Source organism: Sceloporus occidentalis, unplaced genomic scaffold (genome assembly GCF_023333645.1).
Source record: "Sceloporus occidentalis isolate IW3139 unplaced genomic scaffold, rSceOcc1.0.p SCAF_1, whole genome shotgun sequence".
In the NCBI taxonomy this organism is placed as follows: domain Eukaryota; kingdom Metazoa; phylum Chordata; class Lepidosauria; order Squamata; family Phrynosomatidae; genus Sceloporus; species Sceloporus occidentalis.
In genome coordinates this window covers 254,265,940-254,280,834 of record NW_028316981.1, presented here as the reverse complement: position 1 = coordinate 254,280,834, position 14,895 = coordinate 254,265,940, and the positions used below count along the sequence as shown (strand labels likewise).

At 40.6% G+C, this 14,895-nt stretch overlaps 1 protein-coding gene and 1 long non-coding RNA gene across 7 annotated transcripts in view; one reads left to right on the top strand and one right to left on the bottom strand.

Annotated features, from left to right (window-relative positions):
- The first annotated feature begins 2,523 nt into the window (after positions 1–2,523).
- Positions 2,524–14,895, top strand: part of LOC149323757 (uncharacterized) — a 48,398-nt gene continuing 36,026 nt past the window's right edge. The window contains exons 1-2 of the long non-coding RNA XR_016277418.1: positions 2,524–2,603; positions 3,354–3,452. This is a non-coding gene — a long non-coding RNA (uncharacterized LOC149323757). The remainder of the gene's footprint in view (positions 2,604–3,353; positions 3,453–14,895) is intronic.
- Positions 11,765–14,895, bottom strand: part of SEMA6A (semaphorin 6A) — a 228,145-nt gene continuing 225,014 nt past the window's right edge. For all 6 annotated transcript variants that reach the window (XM_089491896.1, XM_089491911.1, XM_089491932.1 and 3 more), the window contains one exon: positions 11,765–14,287. In XM_089491896.1, coding sequence (XP_089348022.1) covers positions 13,098–14,287 — 1,190 coding nt within the window. In that variant the 3' untranslated portion in view covers positions 11,765–13,097. The remainder of the gene's footprint in view (positions 14,288–14,895) is intronic.

The window sequence follows — 14,895 nt, the reverse complement described above, 5'->3', positions numbered from 1 at the left end:
ATGGAACACTAAGTAGATGTGACAATGATCACAATAAATCATACTTTGTCTCTGCTCTCTGGATATTAACTATTAGCTGGCTGCTGAGAGACTTTTCCCTCTTTCAGATTGGGTATCTGTCTACATGTAGGTCAGTCTTCTTACATGGTCGGATAAAATATCACAAAGATGGCTGGCTTGATGTTTGAATGTTGGCAATGAACTTATCTAATTATGAGATGCAGATGGCCAAGCTACCTAGCAATTTTCACCTCCCTTGCTGCAACTCCAATTATAGCCCTTCCCTGCAGACTTAACACTGTATAAATTATGAAGTCAGGAGGTTGAATGACTATTCACCTGTTTCTATTCACCAAGATAAGTCTAACACATTGTTCTTTTTCTGTACAAAGCGTGTGATCATGTCTTTAATACTGATCTTAAAAACTTTATTTAAAAAGAGAGGGGAGCAGATTAATGACAAAACCCACTTGAATAATATGTATAAGGTTTTATAGAACACAATGGAAATGGATGGTGATTATGTAAGAGGCATACATTCGTGTTCTTGCATAAGTCATTGTCAGTTCTTGTTCAGAATGTGCTTTTAACTGTAGCTGGCTGGAAGAGATGGAACCCTAACTACTGAAAATGGAGAGCAGTTGGATAAAACAGATAACTGGTTTTTAGACAAATACTGTAATTTTTCATGTTATCAATTTGTTGTAATGTCTACTTCAAGTCCTCAGATAGCATGCATTGAGGGGTAAAAATATACACTCTTAGAAACATGTTACTCCTTTTCTACCATGGTAGATTCATGTTTCCACCAGGAATAATTAAAGGCTCTTCCAGAATAAACTGAAATGTCACAGACAACAAAGTGAGTCAGATTCTAAAAGAAAATCTAACTATTTCCTTCCAGTATCTACAAGTAAACCTGTAAGAAAATGGCATTGCAAAACCAAACTGTTGTCACTATCTGTTCTAGACAACTGTGGAATATTTGTACCAAGCCATCTTGAAACCTACTTCAAGCTTTGGTAATGTTTTCTTTGTTGGCACTAGAGTGTATGAGAACCAAAACTAAAGTGTTGTTACATGAAAACACCATTCTCTGCTGGGTTTCATGAAGTGAGAAGTACAATAATAATTGTAAAGGTTTTCTATTCAAAATTCATATGCATCAAGAAAAGAGTAAGTGATACAACAATCTTCCTCCAGAAGCTCAGGCCCTGGGGATTTCTTCCCCACTAAGGCCCATTACAAACGGGCCATATAGTACGCGCAGAGTGCCTACTAGGGTTAGGAAAGGGCGGTGCTTCCGCACCCCCCTAACCCTAGTACGCGCTCCATGCGCACAAAATGGTGGTGGCCATTCCACACGGTCGCCGCCATCAATACGTCACGGCCGCGCCACCTCCAAACGAGGCGGTGCGGTTGTGACGTATTGGGGCCGCGGCGCCTATGGCACCCTTTGCGTGACCCTGGAAGGAGCTCCATTTCGGAGCTCCTTCCTGCTTTGCGTCGCTGGGCGCAGCCTTCAGACGGCTGCGCCCAGCGACGCAAGGGAGAAAGGGGCCAAGCGGCCCCTTTCTCCTCCTCCACGCCACCGCAGGGTGTCCTTGGGGCTTGAAGCCCCAAGGACACCCCTTTCCAGGCTGCGGGGAAGCGGCCTTTTGCCGCTTCCCTGCAGCCTTCAAAGCGGCGGATCGGGGCCTCAGTGGCTGCCGTTGTGGCAGCTGAGGCCCCGATACACCAGGGAAAGCAGCACCTACAGGCCACCTCAAAGGGGCAGTCTGTAATGCGCCTAAGTCCTTTTTCCTGAGGCCGGTTCCCAGCTTTGCTATCACAATTTACCCCATGTAATGGAGAAGAAACCTATGCTTCATAATTGCATTATTACATTTGCTGATCATTTGTTATGCTGGAATCCGCCTTTGGAGTTTTTGGCTTAATAAAGTTTATTTGCCATCTGAGGATATTATTTTAAATATCTGACAAAAAGGTCCATGAAATGTTATGCAATAAACGTAAACATGTTTAAGGTAACACAAGAATCAACATGGCTCTGCTTCTGGAATAAATGAAAGTAATCTTTTATATCATAGGGCCCATCCAGACATTAATTTTTTTTAAAGGTCTACATGACATTTTTTCTAACCTGAAATATTCCCAGGGAACTCCCAGCACTTACAAGGATTTTATATCCCCACTCCCCATGTCAGTTTAAATTATCCCAGTATTTCCCCATATGAAATGTACCTCTCCATGGTTGCCTTTTTGTGTTGTCCCTGAACTATGATAACTGCCACTAAGAAACATAGTGACTGCTTCCAGGACAACAGATTTAAGAGAGATCAGATGAGGAGAAGAGGAATGCTAGGAATGTTCCTAATGCTCAACTAGAGTACTATTGCTAAAGCACTTTAACACTTTGACTATAACTCCTGAATAATAATTAAAATGTACTCAGTGGAAATTGGTGATACTCCATTTCTGAAACATTTTCTGAGTCTAGATGTGACACAGAAACAGTGGAAGGATGAATACAAGGGAGGGAGAGTGAGAAAAACTCAGGAAATTTCAAGATGGAGTTTGGAACCCAAACCATGAATATACAGGTAAAATTAGAACAAAAAGAACTGGAAAGTCTGGATACTTCCGGGGTCTTTTCTCATTTCTGGATAAGCCCATAGTATTTCTTGTTGTTCTCTTGATTCCAGAGTTAGTGCACAGCTGATTAGAAATGACCTAACCTCTAATCTAGATCATGTTTGCGTCTCATATTTACTCAGACCAATGTTCCATGAAGCATTATGCAAGTGAACTTCCACTCATCTGATGGGACTCCATCATCCCTCAGGGGCTTCCCACCTACTCCCAGAAGAACTCCAATTTTTTTGGAGCAGATTTGGCACGATGAAGGCTGCAGGAGAAGGACAAAGCCATTCTGGCAGTGATAGTCATTTCACTGGTGAACGGCCACTGCTGGATAGTAACTCAGTGAACTAGGATTTCTTTATATATCCTGCTAGTTTTGACCTGCAAGTGACATAGTATATTATGCAAATATTTGCTGGTTTGTAATGAGCCTTAATATTTCAAAATGATGTTTTAAATGAGGATATCATAACGATAATTAATACGATGAATGCTATGCCATTGCGTGATTAAAAATGTCAAAGCCCCATTGCTTTTTTCCTGCTAGCTCTTTTACTATACCTACCGAAACCTAAAATATAAACCCAACATAATATTGCTGAATAATTTATTCCTTGGTATGACATCCTTCTGGCATTTAAAAGATGAAAATACTTCATATTTCATAACACATGTTCTTTTGCTTCCTCATTTATTCCTCCACTTGCTAGATATTCCGCTTGTAAATGAGATTCTCTGCAAACAGCAACATTTCTACTGAGAATGTTTTCAGAACAGTCGTTGGAGAGGAAGGAAGGCTTGATAGTAAAGTGAGTGTTTTTCCTCAAAATGCAGGATTGTATCTTAAATATGAATTTCCTACTCAGCGATAGATTGGCTCTCCCCAATTAGATTCCTAAGCCTAGCACTTGGTTTTCCTGAGAAAATACGCAGCATTATCTGGTGCAGTGACAATATTCCAAGGATGCCTGGGAGCTAACATTTTATCAGAACATCAGCTCCAGAACGTCTGGCATACTGTGACTCTGAAGCACTTTTGAAATTAAAATGGAGACTTGTCAATTCAACTGCTCAATGAGAGAGCCCAAGGGAAGGCTCCGTGTCAGTTGGGGTTTGACCTGGAATGCAGGTATTGATATTGGTTACTTTGAAACTGGGATGCAGGAAACTCTGTTGGTAATACTCTTTCAGGGCCTCCACATGGCACAAAGTTAGTAGTTGTGAAGGTGACAATCTTTCCTCCACCGTATTCCACAGACCCAAAGCAGAATGACACCTCTGATATAGAAGAAAGGCTGTGTCACTCTCACCTACTTGCCCCTACCAACAAAACTCTTGGCAGGGGAGTCCTTTTCTCACATTGAATAGTTTTACAGAAACAACCTCAGTGCATTGTACCATATCCTTGCTTCCTTGACACTTCAATAAATAAATAAATAAATAAATAAATAAATAAATAAATAAATAAATAGTGATACAAAAGATTTCTGTGGGTCTTAGCATCCCCTTTCCCTACTAGCTCTGCCAGGAAAGCTTTCTACTAGTTAGCCAATGACCAGACTGAATTGATAGGCTACAGGAGCCGTATGTATCTATTTTCTCTTAAACACCCAGAAGGCACTAAATCTGGTCTGATCTCGGAAGCTAAGCATATCCTCTCCAACTGTCCTGATTTGATAGGGACAGTTCCAATTAGCCCTCTGTCCTCCCATTTTTCCAGCTGTTTTAAAAATGTCCCAGTTTTTTTCTACTCTTCCCACTTTCCCCTTTGTCCTCAGATGACTTCAAATGCTTTAAACTGGTTCAGATTGTAAAAGTTGTTTGCGTGCAGTTAACTCATCAGAAGAGAAGAATGGAAGAGGATGGATCTTGCCCTTCCCTGTAGACATAGGCAAAAGTAAACTGATTAATCTTTGCTTAGTCTGTGTGTTCGTCCTCATTATTAACATTTGCCATATTGACCACATTCTGCTGTCACCTTGCCACATGTGTCCTGGTTTTCATCTGTAAAATATTGGAGAGATTGGAAGCTGGGCCAGGTGTGATTAGTATTGGATGGAGGACTTCCAAAGAATACCAGATGCTGGAAGCTCTATTTCAAAGGAAGGTACTGGCAAATCACTTCTGAGTATTCCTTAGGGTCACCATAAGTTAATAGGAGTCATGAAGGCAAACACACAAGCATTCTGTAAGGACCCATGGTACAGTATGGACTGATTCAATTTATTCCCAGTATGTATGCAAAGGCACCAGCTCTCATTTGATCTTGGAAGCTTAGCAGGGTCAGTCCTGGTTAGTACTTGGATGAGGGGCTGCCAGTGAATACCAGGTACTGTAGGCTATATATCAGAGGTAGTAACAGGCAAACCCACCTCTGAATATTCTTTGCTTAAGGATATCCTATGAAAATCATGGGGTCACCATAAGTCAACAGGCAACTCAAATGCACATACACACTCACACAATGTATGCATAGTAAAATAGACAGCCATTCTGTGCCTGACATAAAAATTGGCACTATGTGAAGTAGGTCTCATTGTCATTACTGAGCTAATGTTTTCACTAACATTGGTTTCATATTTCTGCATTATGCCCAGAGCGATGACGGAATCTGTTTAGCAACCCCCCCCCCCCCGCTTTAACATTAAGACTTTTCGAAATGATTTTCTCATTTTTTTTTCAAACAAAAGAAGTCACCTCCACTCTGAAAGAGTCCAAGAACTCACTGTGATAGCAAATATTTGGCTCTCCCCTTCTTCTGTTCCAAAGGGGACAATATGTTTGGTAAATACAGAGGATTTGAAAGTCATTTTAGTTTAAATGTCTCTGCAGAAAGTAATCAAAAATCCACATGAACAATGATTCAGAGACCGCAAACATAAAAGCTTCTGTTAGTGGATAACAGTTAATGAAATGAAGAATGAATTGGATTATGATAGGGCATTTGTACTGCTTGGAAGGATGCAAGACAAGAATTAGAGTATTGGACAAAGAATGAAGAGAACAAGGTTCAGATTCCAACTCAGCCATGAAACTCACTGGTAGTCCAGTCACCAACACTCAGGTTAAGCTATCTCACAGGGTTGTTGTGACAATAAAATGGGAGAGGGACAACATGTATGCTGCCTTGAGCTTTAAAAGAAAGGTGGGATGTCCATGTAAATAATGCAGCGATTTTACCCACATAAAAGGCAATCACAATGTTTTCCCATTATTTAAATCTACTTTTAAAATCAATGGTATTTTAATATGCTACCTTGTTTAGTTGTGTTTTAACTTTTATCATCAAGGTTTTCAACTCTATCTTAACAATAAACAAAATAAACAAATAAAAATAACAAATGCTAATAAATTAAAAATATAATAAAAATCTGTTTTAGTGATTCTTGCCATATGGGGAACTCAATTCAGTTTTCCCTGCCTATGGCATTGTTATTGGCTTCTACCCATGACCTTTTAAGAGAAGAGTGGCTGTTTGAAGTCCTTGCTAACCTTAGTGAGAGCTTGTCTGCTGTTTTCCCTTAATACCTTCAAGGCTGCAGTTGTAAAGGACCGGGGAACAACCTCCTCTAAAGAGATGCTAAAGGTAGTAAGCTACATAAAGGATGTTGAAGGAAGCACACACACACACATTGTACAAAATGGATGCTTTAAACATACAGCCTCAATAGAGAAGATAATATAATGTGAATATTAGGAGACAGGCAGTATTCTGCAACAGTAATGCCCCCCCCCCCCCCTCAGTCACACAGTTCTGATTGTATGAAACAGTGCAAGTATCCTGGAATGCTGTGACTGTAAATTAACTGATAGTATTTATGAGGTCCCACTGAAACCAAGATATTCAGCAAAAGTCAGGGTACACTTACCATGCAAAGATTTGAAGTCTTAAATACATAGAGTCTGCCAACAACTATTGACCAGAGATGGTAATTGTGCATTTTCAGACATTGTTGGATTGTAATCCCTATCAGTCCCAGCTGTTATAGGCAATTGCACAGAATGCTGAGAGTTGCAGTACTGACATCCACACAATTCCCATCCCTGTAATATACTATAGCATGGCATGTCTGAAACTACTTTTCAGTTCCATTGCTCCTTGTTAATGGGTTGCATTAGAAGATGTCCTAGAATGGCAATTTCACATCAAAAAAATCTGGGCCACATAGAAGTACATAGAGGCAATTATATGATAAACCAATTTACTAAAATTGGTTAGTGTGTAAAGTACAAAATAATTTCAAAGGAAGGTAAACCCAAGTAAACTTGGTGCAACCTGAATGCTGCTGTATATTTACCAATTTCAAGCATAATGAAGCTTTGACTCACCGGAGGTCATGTCACTTGGAAAAATACGTGTGAAACCTTACTGAGGGGGAATTAACAGTTATGCTTTGTATGATACTGTCATTGAAAAAGCTGCAGCTAAGATGGAAAACAGCTGCATACTGTTATCAAGGTGGAACATGAGTACTATAGATAACTCCTTCCATGCATACTTTCTTACTACTCTGCATGTGTCTGTGCACAAGCATGTTTGCAACAGCTTTGGGAAGAGTCTGATATGAATTGAAATTAAAGGTAAACACACCTTTATTACCTTGACCATTTTGTTATCAAAATAGTAAAGTCCCATCCATTTAAGTAAAAAATGGTTCAACTTTTAAAAGTTCCTGAGAAGCTTATCAATTCTATTTCTTTTCCTGCATTGTTTGGTACAAAGAGGTGTGTGTGTTTGTATGGTAAAAGATTGGATTGCAGGAATCTAGTTGTACATTATGATACATTTTTACTAACTATGTGAAAAAAATTGAGGCCATTATTTAAAATATTCTCTTTTAATATCACTTGCATTTTAGTGTCCTTAGTGAATACACACTAGACTTTGGGTTGTATTTTCTTCTACCATTGCTAGGAATATGGGGATGATGGTGAAGTCACTGGGAAGACATGAAGGGTATGTATGTATGTATGTATGTATGGATGGATGATGATGGAATGAAGCAGCAAATATGTGATCAAACTTATCATGTTTAGCTATATGCCATCATTTGGTGAAGAAAGGATTGGATTTCTTTTATTAATACACTCCTATAGCCTGTGCAATCTGCAAAGAATTTTAGGATCTTGTTGGATCTTCAAAATTACGTAATACATTGTCCTTTTATACGGAGGGCAAGCTTTGTGGCCACAAGGGCTATACAGGATCACCATCAGAGGCCACATTCCTCTGGATATCAGTTGCTGGAGAACGTAAGCTGATGGTACTTGGGTCTTGCTTGTGGGCATCTTGTAGGCTTCTGGTTACCCAACGTGGACCTTTCATCAGAACCAACATCACTTTTCTTACATTGTTACGCATGGTCACTCCTTTCAGGGTAACGTGGTGTGTAAATGTGTCAGCAAAAATTTGAAGAAAAAATAATTTCCCATCCTTGTGACTGTCCATGGTGGCTAAGGATGATGGATTTATAGAGCAAACACATCTAGCAGGCCCCAACTGCTCACCCACTATAGGTGTCTGCAAATGCCAAACACCGCAGAGTTACTAGTATAGGCTTCAGAGAGAACTATTTTTAGCTAATGTTCTGTGTGGGCTTTGATTTTGCATGATTTTCACCTACTGTTGTTTCTCTGTTCACTTTCCTTGTGATTCATGGATATGTCTATAGCCCAAATCCTGTTGGAGACATGTTGGTGCAGGTTATGTGTATTTAAGCACATTAAGGAACATTTCAGCAGGGGGTATTTAATACCTCTGTTCACAAACAGCTGCCCTGGTGAGAAAGAGACCACCTACAATATAAAGCTGTTCCCATCCGCAGCCATTTTGTGGCCCTGGGAATGGTGGGGATGCTGGCTGCAGTTTTGCAGTTGGAAGACACAAACAGATGCAATAATAACTGAGAAGAATTCACTCCCCACATGTGTACACAGTGAAGAGTCAGGCAAGTGATTTCTTTCATATCTTGGCTGCAAAATGGCAGCTGGCTGCTGTTTATTTCTCTCCCCCTCTCTGGCCTTGTCTTGGCCGCTAAATGGCCAAAGGGAGTTCTTTCTCACCATGGATGCTGAGGTCCTCAGGATCAGAAGGCAGCCCTGTGGAAAAGAAAAGGTGGCTTTTAATTTTTTTCAGGGGGGGGGGAATGGTGTGGTACAGTCCTCCAAAATCTCCTGAATGGCTAAGGTGCCCCTTAGCCTCTGGATTTTAGAATCCTAGCTAATGTTGTGTGCCAAGGTGTGGGGGCAGAGATGAGTTTTTCTTCCACTTCTGTCAGTGGGTTGCTGCTGTGTGTGAAACTGGGGATGGAGGATCCCTATATTTTGGGGTTAACATCTTTGTCTAAAGAATGGGTGGAAGGCTGGGGACTCAATAGTCCCCAAGCACAACTTGGAGAGATGCATTTTCCTACCATACTCAACCTCTGAATAAATAAATAAATAAATAAATAAATTTTAAAAATCATTATTTTGCCTCCAAATGTCATCTTGAGGATATGGGGAGCATTTCCCTCATATTTTGAGGCCTTACTGGGCCAGTTGTTAAACAGGAAGCTAGCAAAAGTTACTTTTTATTTACTTTATCTCCATTTCCACTGCAGAATTAATGCAGTTTGACACCACTTTAACTGTCATGGCTCAATGCTATGGAATTTTGGGATTTGTAGTCTGTTGTGGATCCAGACTTCTCTGACAGAGAAGGTTCAATCTCTCACCAAACTACAATCTCAAAATTCGATAGCATTGAGCCATGGCTATTAAAGTGGTGTCAAACTGCATTAATTCTGCAGTGCGGATGCAGACCTTGTTTTTTAAAAGGCTATTTTTGGGTCTAAATTGGCCTGGGGAAGGGAGATGGATATGCTCTCCAAACCTGCTAGAAGGCATTTTGGGGCAAAAAAGATGTTTTGGAAAAGAATATATGTGATTTTCTTTTACTTGTCATGTGCCCTGGCTACTTGTAGTCTGGAGGCTGCATTTTATCCACTTCTGGTCTAAATGGAAAGGGCCAAGATTTTGCTTTGTGCCATTGCTTGTCTTATCTGCTCTTGCCTTGCTTCCTTTCCATTCAGTAAACCTTTGATGGTCCTGTTGACCTACACCAGTGCAATGCCTTGACTTATGAAGCTGTAGGGGTGAAAATGACCTTTCCAATAAATTCTATCACAGTTTGCCTTGGAGAGAACACTTGAAGATTTCCTGTAAACTGTCTTTATCTAAAACAAAGAAAGACACTAAAAATGTTAATTGGTGGCATATGCTTAAAACAATTTAATAGTGACCAAGAAAAAGAAACAGAGACAAGATATAAGGTAGAACAGTCTGATTTTATTACTTTATGTCATAGAGAGACCTTTTTTTGCTTTCCCTTGCCATTTTTTCTTTTTCTATTTTTAAAATATTTTTTATTTTCTTTTTGATTTTTTTTTTACAACATACATTAAATTGTGAATCAGATGTTAGGGGGACGTGGAGATGAAGGGAAATTTGTGACATCACAGTATTTTACAGCTTTACAACAAATGATAGCCTGACTTTGTTGTGTCTACCAGTGTATCACAAGGGTGGAAAGCAAAGGCACACTTAGGTCTAAGAACCTCTTCACACAAAGGAGTGGAAAGTAGGGCGGGGAGGAGAAGAGAGGGAGGGAAGGAAGGAGATATCCAAACAGAAAATACACTCAAATAGAAAATGGGCACCCCAAGGTCAACCCCATCCTCAGCTCAGTGGATATTACAAAGGCATATCCCTGTAAGAAGTTGCAGTGATTATTCATTTCTGCATTATGACAGAAAGCTTTCCTAAAGCAACACTGTGCCCTTTGGAACTTGAAGGCTTAATCTGCACTGCAGAAATAATTTGGTTTGACACCACTTTAACTGCCAGGGCTCAATGGTATGGAATTCTGGAAATTGTAGTTTGTTGCAGCACCAAATTATTTCTGCAGTGCAGATGCAGCCCAAGGGATTGAGCCTAGAAGGACAAATGCAGCGTCGCCCCTTTTCTTTACTGACAAATCCCCAGTTTAGGGGAAAAAATAGGAAAAACCCATTAAAACAAATCAAAACAGAAATTCCTAACAAGAACTTTGTGTTGGTTGTGATGAGCTTTCATAAATGGTAAGCAAGCTGGCTTCTTTCATGAGGCAGAGACAAAAGGAAGGGGGATGCAAGCACCCTTGCTACACACTTTGGTTTTGGTCATTCAGCCTTTCTAAATGACCACCTATGTGCTGCTAACCAACTTGAATACTTTCTTCTTCTTCTATTTGATAATTCAAAAACAAAATGTCCCTCCTTCCCAAATCCAGAAAAATAAATCCGAATTAAGTATATGAAAAAAAATCTTGTTTTTTAAAAACTCCCCACCCCAAAGAAATCCAAACCGAAGAAACAGCCTCCCTCCCAACCATTCTATTCAGGCAATATAAAACACACACATCCTTTTCCTCCTCCTGTTTTTTTTTTTTGCTACAGCATGTCATCACAGTTATAGCAACAGATTAAAAACAAAATATATGCTTGTGCACAAACAACCGCAACATTTTCAAAACATACATACCCCCAAACACTCCATGCATCCATAGGTTTCGACACTCCAAGAAGGGGAAACAAATTCCCCCTAAATTTCCTCTTGGAAAAAAAAAGTTATGCAGCATCTTTCTGGGTTTGCCTTATTGTATTAGTTATGGAGAAAGAGCAGGAACCAGCCTGCTTGATACTCATTTCCATTAGCTTTCGTGCGCTGTACATGCGCTATGATTGCGTGCTGGAGTTTCCTGCCAAACAGGCAAGTGCACATCGTGCTTGTTTTCTGTGGACAAATCAGACTCGGTAACAGTTTATTCATGATTTCTTTGCTGGTTATGAATAAGAATATATCATTATGCTGAAATGATATGAAAATATTTGGTTAAAAGGAAACTCTGTTCACAACACAGCATTAAACTGTCAGCATAGCCCGGGGTGGTTTGAAAATCAAAACGGAGACAAATGAAGCAATAGGTATTATCATCACTCTGTCTTCTTGGGGGCCAGAATGCTATTATTACAATAATCACAACATTCTTCTTCGAACTGCTCATCTGCCAGTTTTCCAGGAGAGTAACTGAGGATGGAGATAAATAGAAATCTGATTTATTCTATAGAGACGGGCAAGGTTGTACATACTACAGCTCACAAATATACACAACTGAGGGTGTAAGGCACAAATTTACATGTGGAATAAACAGGCTATTCACAGATGTATTCCCACAAATAAAAACCCATGTGGTAAGACCACAAGCTATGTATGGCAAAACTTTGCACATGAATGAGTTCACGCTGTTTGAGGATTTTTGCTTGCCATCTCCCATGCATTGGTGAAATGAAACGGCAGAGACCAAGCTGGTGCCTTCATAGAAAGTTATTTTACCTACTGACAAAACCATGTTCACAGCAACGGAGCCGAGATGTGCAGCTTTCAAAGGATTTCCTCTTCAGGACCTTACTCGAGGAAAAGAGGAACTTTGGGGATGGGGCAAGTTTGCTTCTTTCTTTGCTGCCTGACATAGAGGCTAGAAACCCAGCCAGTAACTCACACTGAAATAAATATTACCCCCACCCTTTTTTTGTTTTATTTTCCAGGAAGAGATTAGAGAGCCCAAACACAAAGTTCAGAATTCCACCTCATTCTTATTTAACTCAGTGAATTTATTGGAAAAATAAAAAGAGTATTAATTACTCCAGTTAATGGGTTTCACGTTAAATAGGCATATTTTTCAACATTTGGGTGTTGGATTTTTCCCCTTCTTGAGAGAGCTGCTCATATGAAGATATGCAGAAGTAATTTCCTTAGGAATTAAAAAAAAGACAAAAAGGATGAACAATAAATAATAGGAGTTACTTGCGTTAACAGTCACATGTTATTCATTAAAAGAGAAGAGTAGCAGAAACCTATGACAGAGTTGTTGCCCAACATGGCAATCTGCTATAACCAAATGGCTGTAACACTGATGGGCATTTCACAGTACCTGCGCATAGTAAGAGTCTGCCACAGTTCAGTTAGAGTTAGCTTAAATCAACAAATGTTTGTTGTTGTTATTGGTTGTTCTTTTCCTCTCCATTCCTTTTGCTTTCAAAGCACCCATTTCCCAGTTCTGGGGTGCACTGTGCAGTTAAGAGTGAAATATCACAGTCATCATTCATGTGTGTGCTTTTGGCTCAACATTTGTGGTTAGTCTTTTGAGTAAGGAACTGTTGCATCATGGGGGTGGGCTCTACAGTGGCAAACCATGGATTGCGTAGCCCGATTGTTAAAAAATATGCCACTTTTCCCAGAGAGCAAATACATCCTCAAGCTTAGCAACTTCCTGGTTAGTTGAAACTAGCAGTGTGGACATTGCTGAACACTGGCTTTTTAAGGACATACTCTGGTCACCTGCTGTCCCTTCCCAACCCCCACCCCCATGGTGATTATGTACATGCATCATTAGGCTTCATGGACGTTGACAGAGGGGAAAAGGAGGGCTTAGGAGGTACATCGGGTTTTAAGGATGGTGTGCGTTTCAACCCTGACCTTGTCAGTGAGTTGTATGTAGTGAGACTGGGCTGCCTTGATACAGTCACGGTCTGACCCTGAGCAGCATGGACTTGTATAGAGTCCACTCTCTGTGGGGCAGGAGGGGGGTTGTCTCCCCTGCCAAAGCTCTGATTTCTCGAGAGGTGGGAGGAATTAGAAGAATTTGTATTATTTCTTTTGAGAGTTGATGTCTGATGGTTTCTCGTAAGCGAGTTCGTAGGGTAGTTTCTCTTGTAGTCCACATTATACGCAGAAGAATGCATTTCCAACCGCTTGCCCAGACCACTCTGAGCAAGAGAAGACCCCGGAGGACCCAGGGAGGCTTCTCTCTGGGGTACTTTTGGTGGCATGCTATCCAGGTTTTCCACCAGGTTCACTCCATGGTTGGGGCTTTTGCTGCTGAGATGGTCTTTGATGGTTTTGTACTCAAGGGTAGCATTTTGGTCCTCCATAGCCATTTGGGCCATGTCGCTCATTTTTGGCTGATCAACATATTCATGCTGATAGCCTTGCTGAGAAACGGGCAGGACTACAACACTTGGGATGTGGCTAGGAGAAGCCCTGAGAGGAAGGTCTGTAGGGATCACAGGTGATGCCATTGGGGGGATATCTTTTGTGCAGGCATTAATAAGGTTCTGGTTTCTCTCCCAGTCTCGGCTGCCTCTGCTGGGTTTTCTCTTCTGCTGCAGTGTTGGGGTAGACTCTGGGGTTGGTAGAGCAGCCAAATCTAGGTGATGTTGGTCAGCTTTGATGAGCATCTTGGCTGTGGTGCCTGGGGTAGCAAGCTTGCCATTGTGCATCAGGGGGGTGAGAATGGCTTCAGGCTTTGGCTCCTTGGACTGTGTGTCCCCAAAGAGGCCACTGAGCTTGGTGACACTGCTCATTGAATCCCGGCGGGACTGGGCCAATTCCTTCTCCTTCCTTTGCACAATAGTCACATCTCTGCGGCGATGGTCACAGATGCAGTACACTATGATCCCCGAGAAGACAGCCCCCATGACAAAGGCAAGAATGACTGCAATGGCCAGGAGAGTGACAGGCACCAGCTGATCATGCCCTTTGAGATAACTCTCACGAATCACTCCTGCAATAAATAGCACAAAGTGGTCAGCAGAAAAGTAGACATAAGAATCAATCAATATAAAGACATTCACTAAATCAACTCCTGTAGTCTTCAGATAACTCTTTTGAGCTGCATAAATAAATAAATAAATAATTGCAAAAGTAGTTTGACATGATTTTAGTAACCACAGACTGCTGGGTGTTGAAAAATTACCTTTTTTGACTACAACTCCAAAACTGACAATGGTGGCTAGTGTTCCGGTGTGGAGGGCTATTAAAATACCCAGTCTCTGAGCAGTATCAAGAGACCTACTGAGTCTCGTCCAAAAGGATTTTAGATGTGTTTTCTCTGAATAACATACTCCTACAACTTCCAATATTATACCACAAACTTTACAAAGTAATCTGTTGTAGGACATATGTATGTGCTTGCTGTTTAAAAAACAAGTTCCAAACTCTTGTAGTCAAGAAGTTAGTTAAATCTGTGAGCTGCCTTGGGTCCTTTCAGAGAGAAAGGCAGCATATAAAATTATTCCTCTTTGGATTTTGTGGGGAAAAAATCCTGGTTGGAATCCTATTTTAACTTGTATTTAATTCTAAGTAAGAAGTTGCTTAACTGTAACTTCTCCT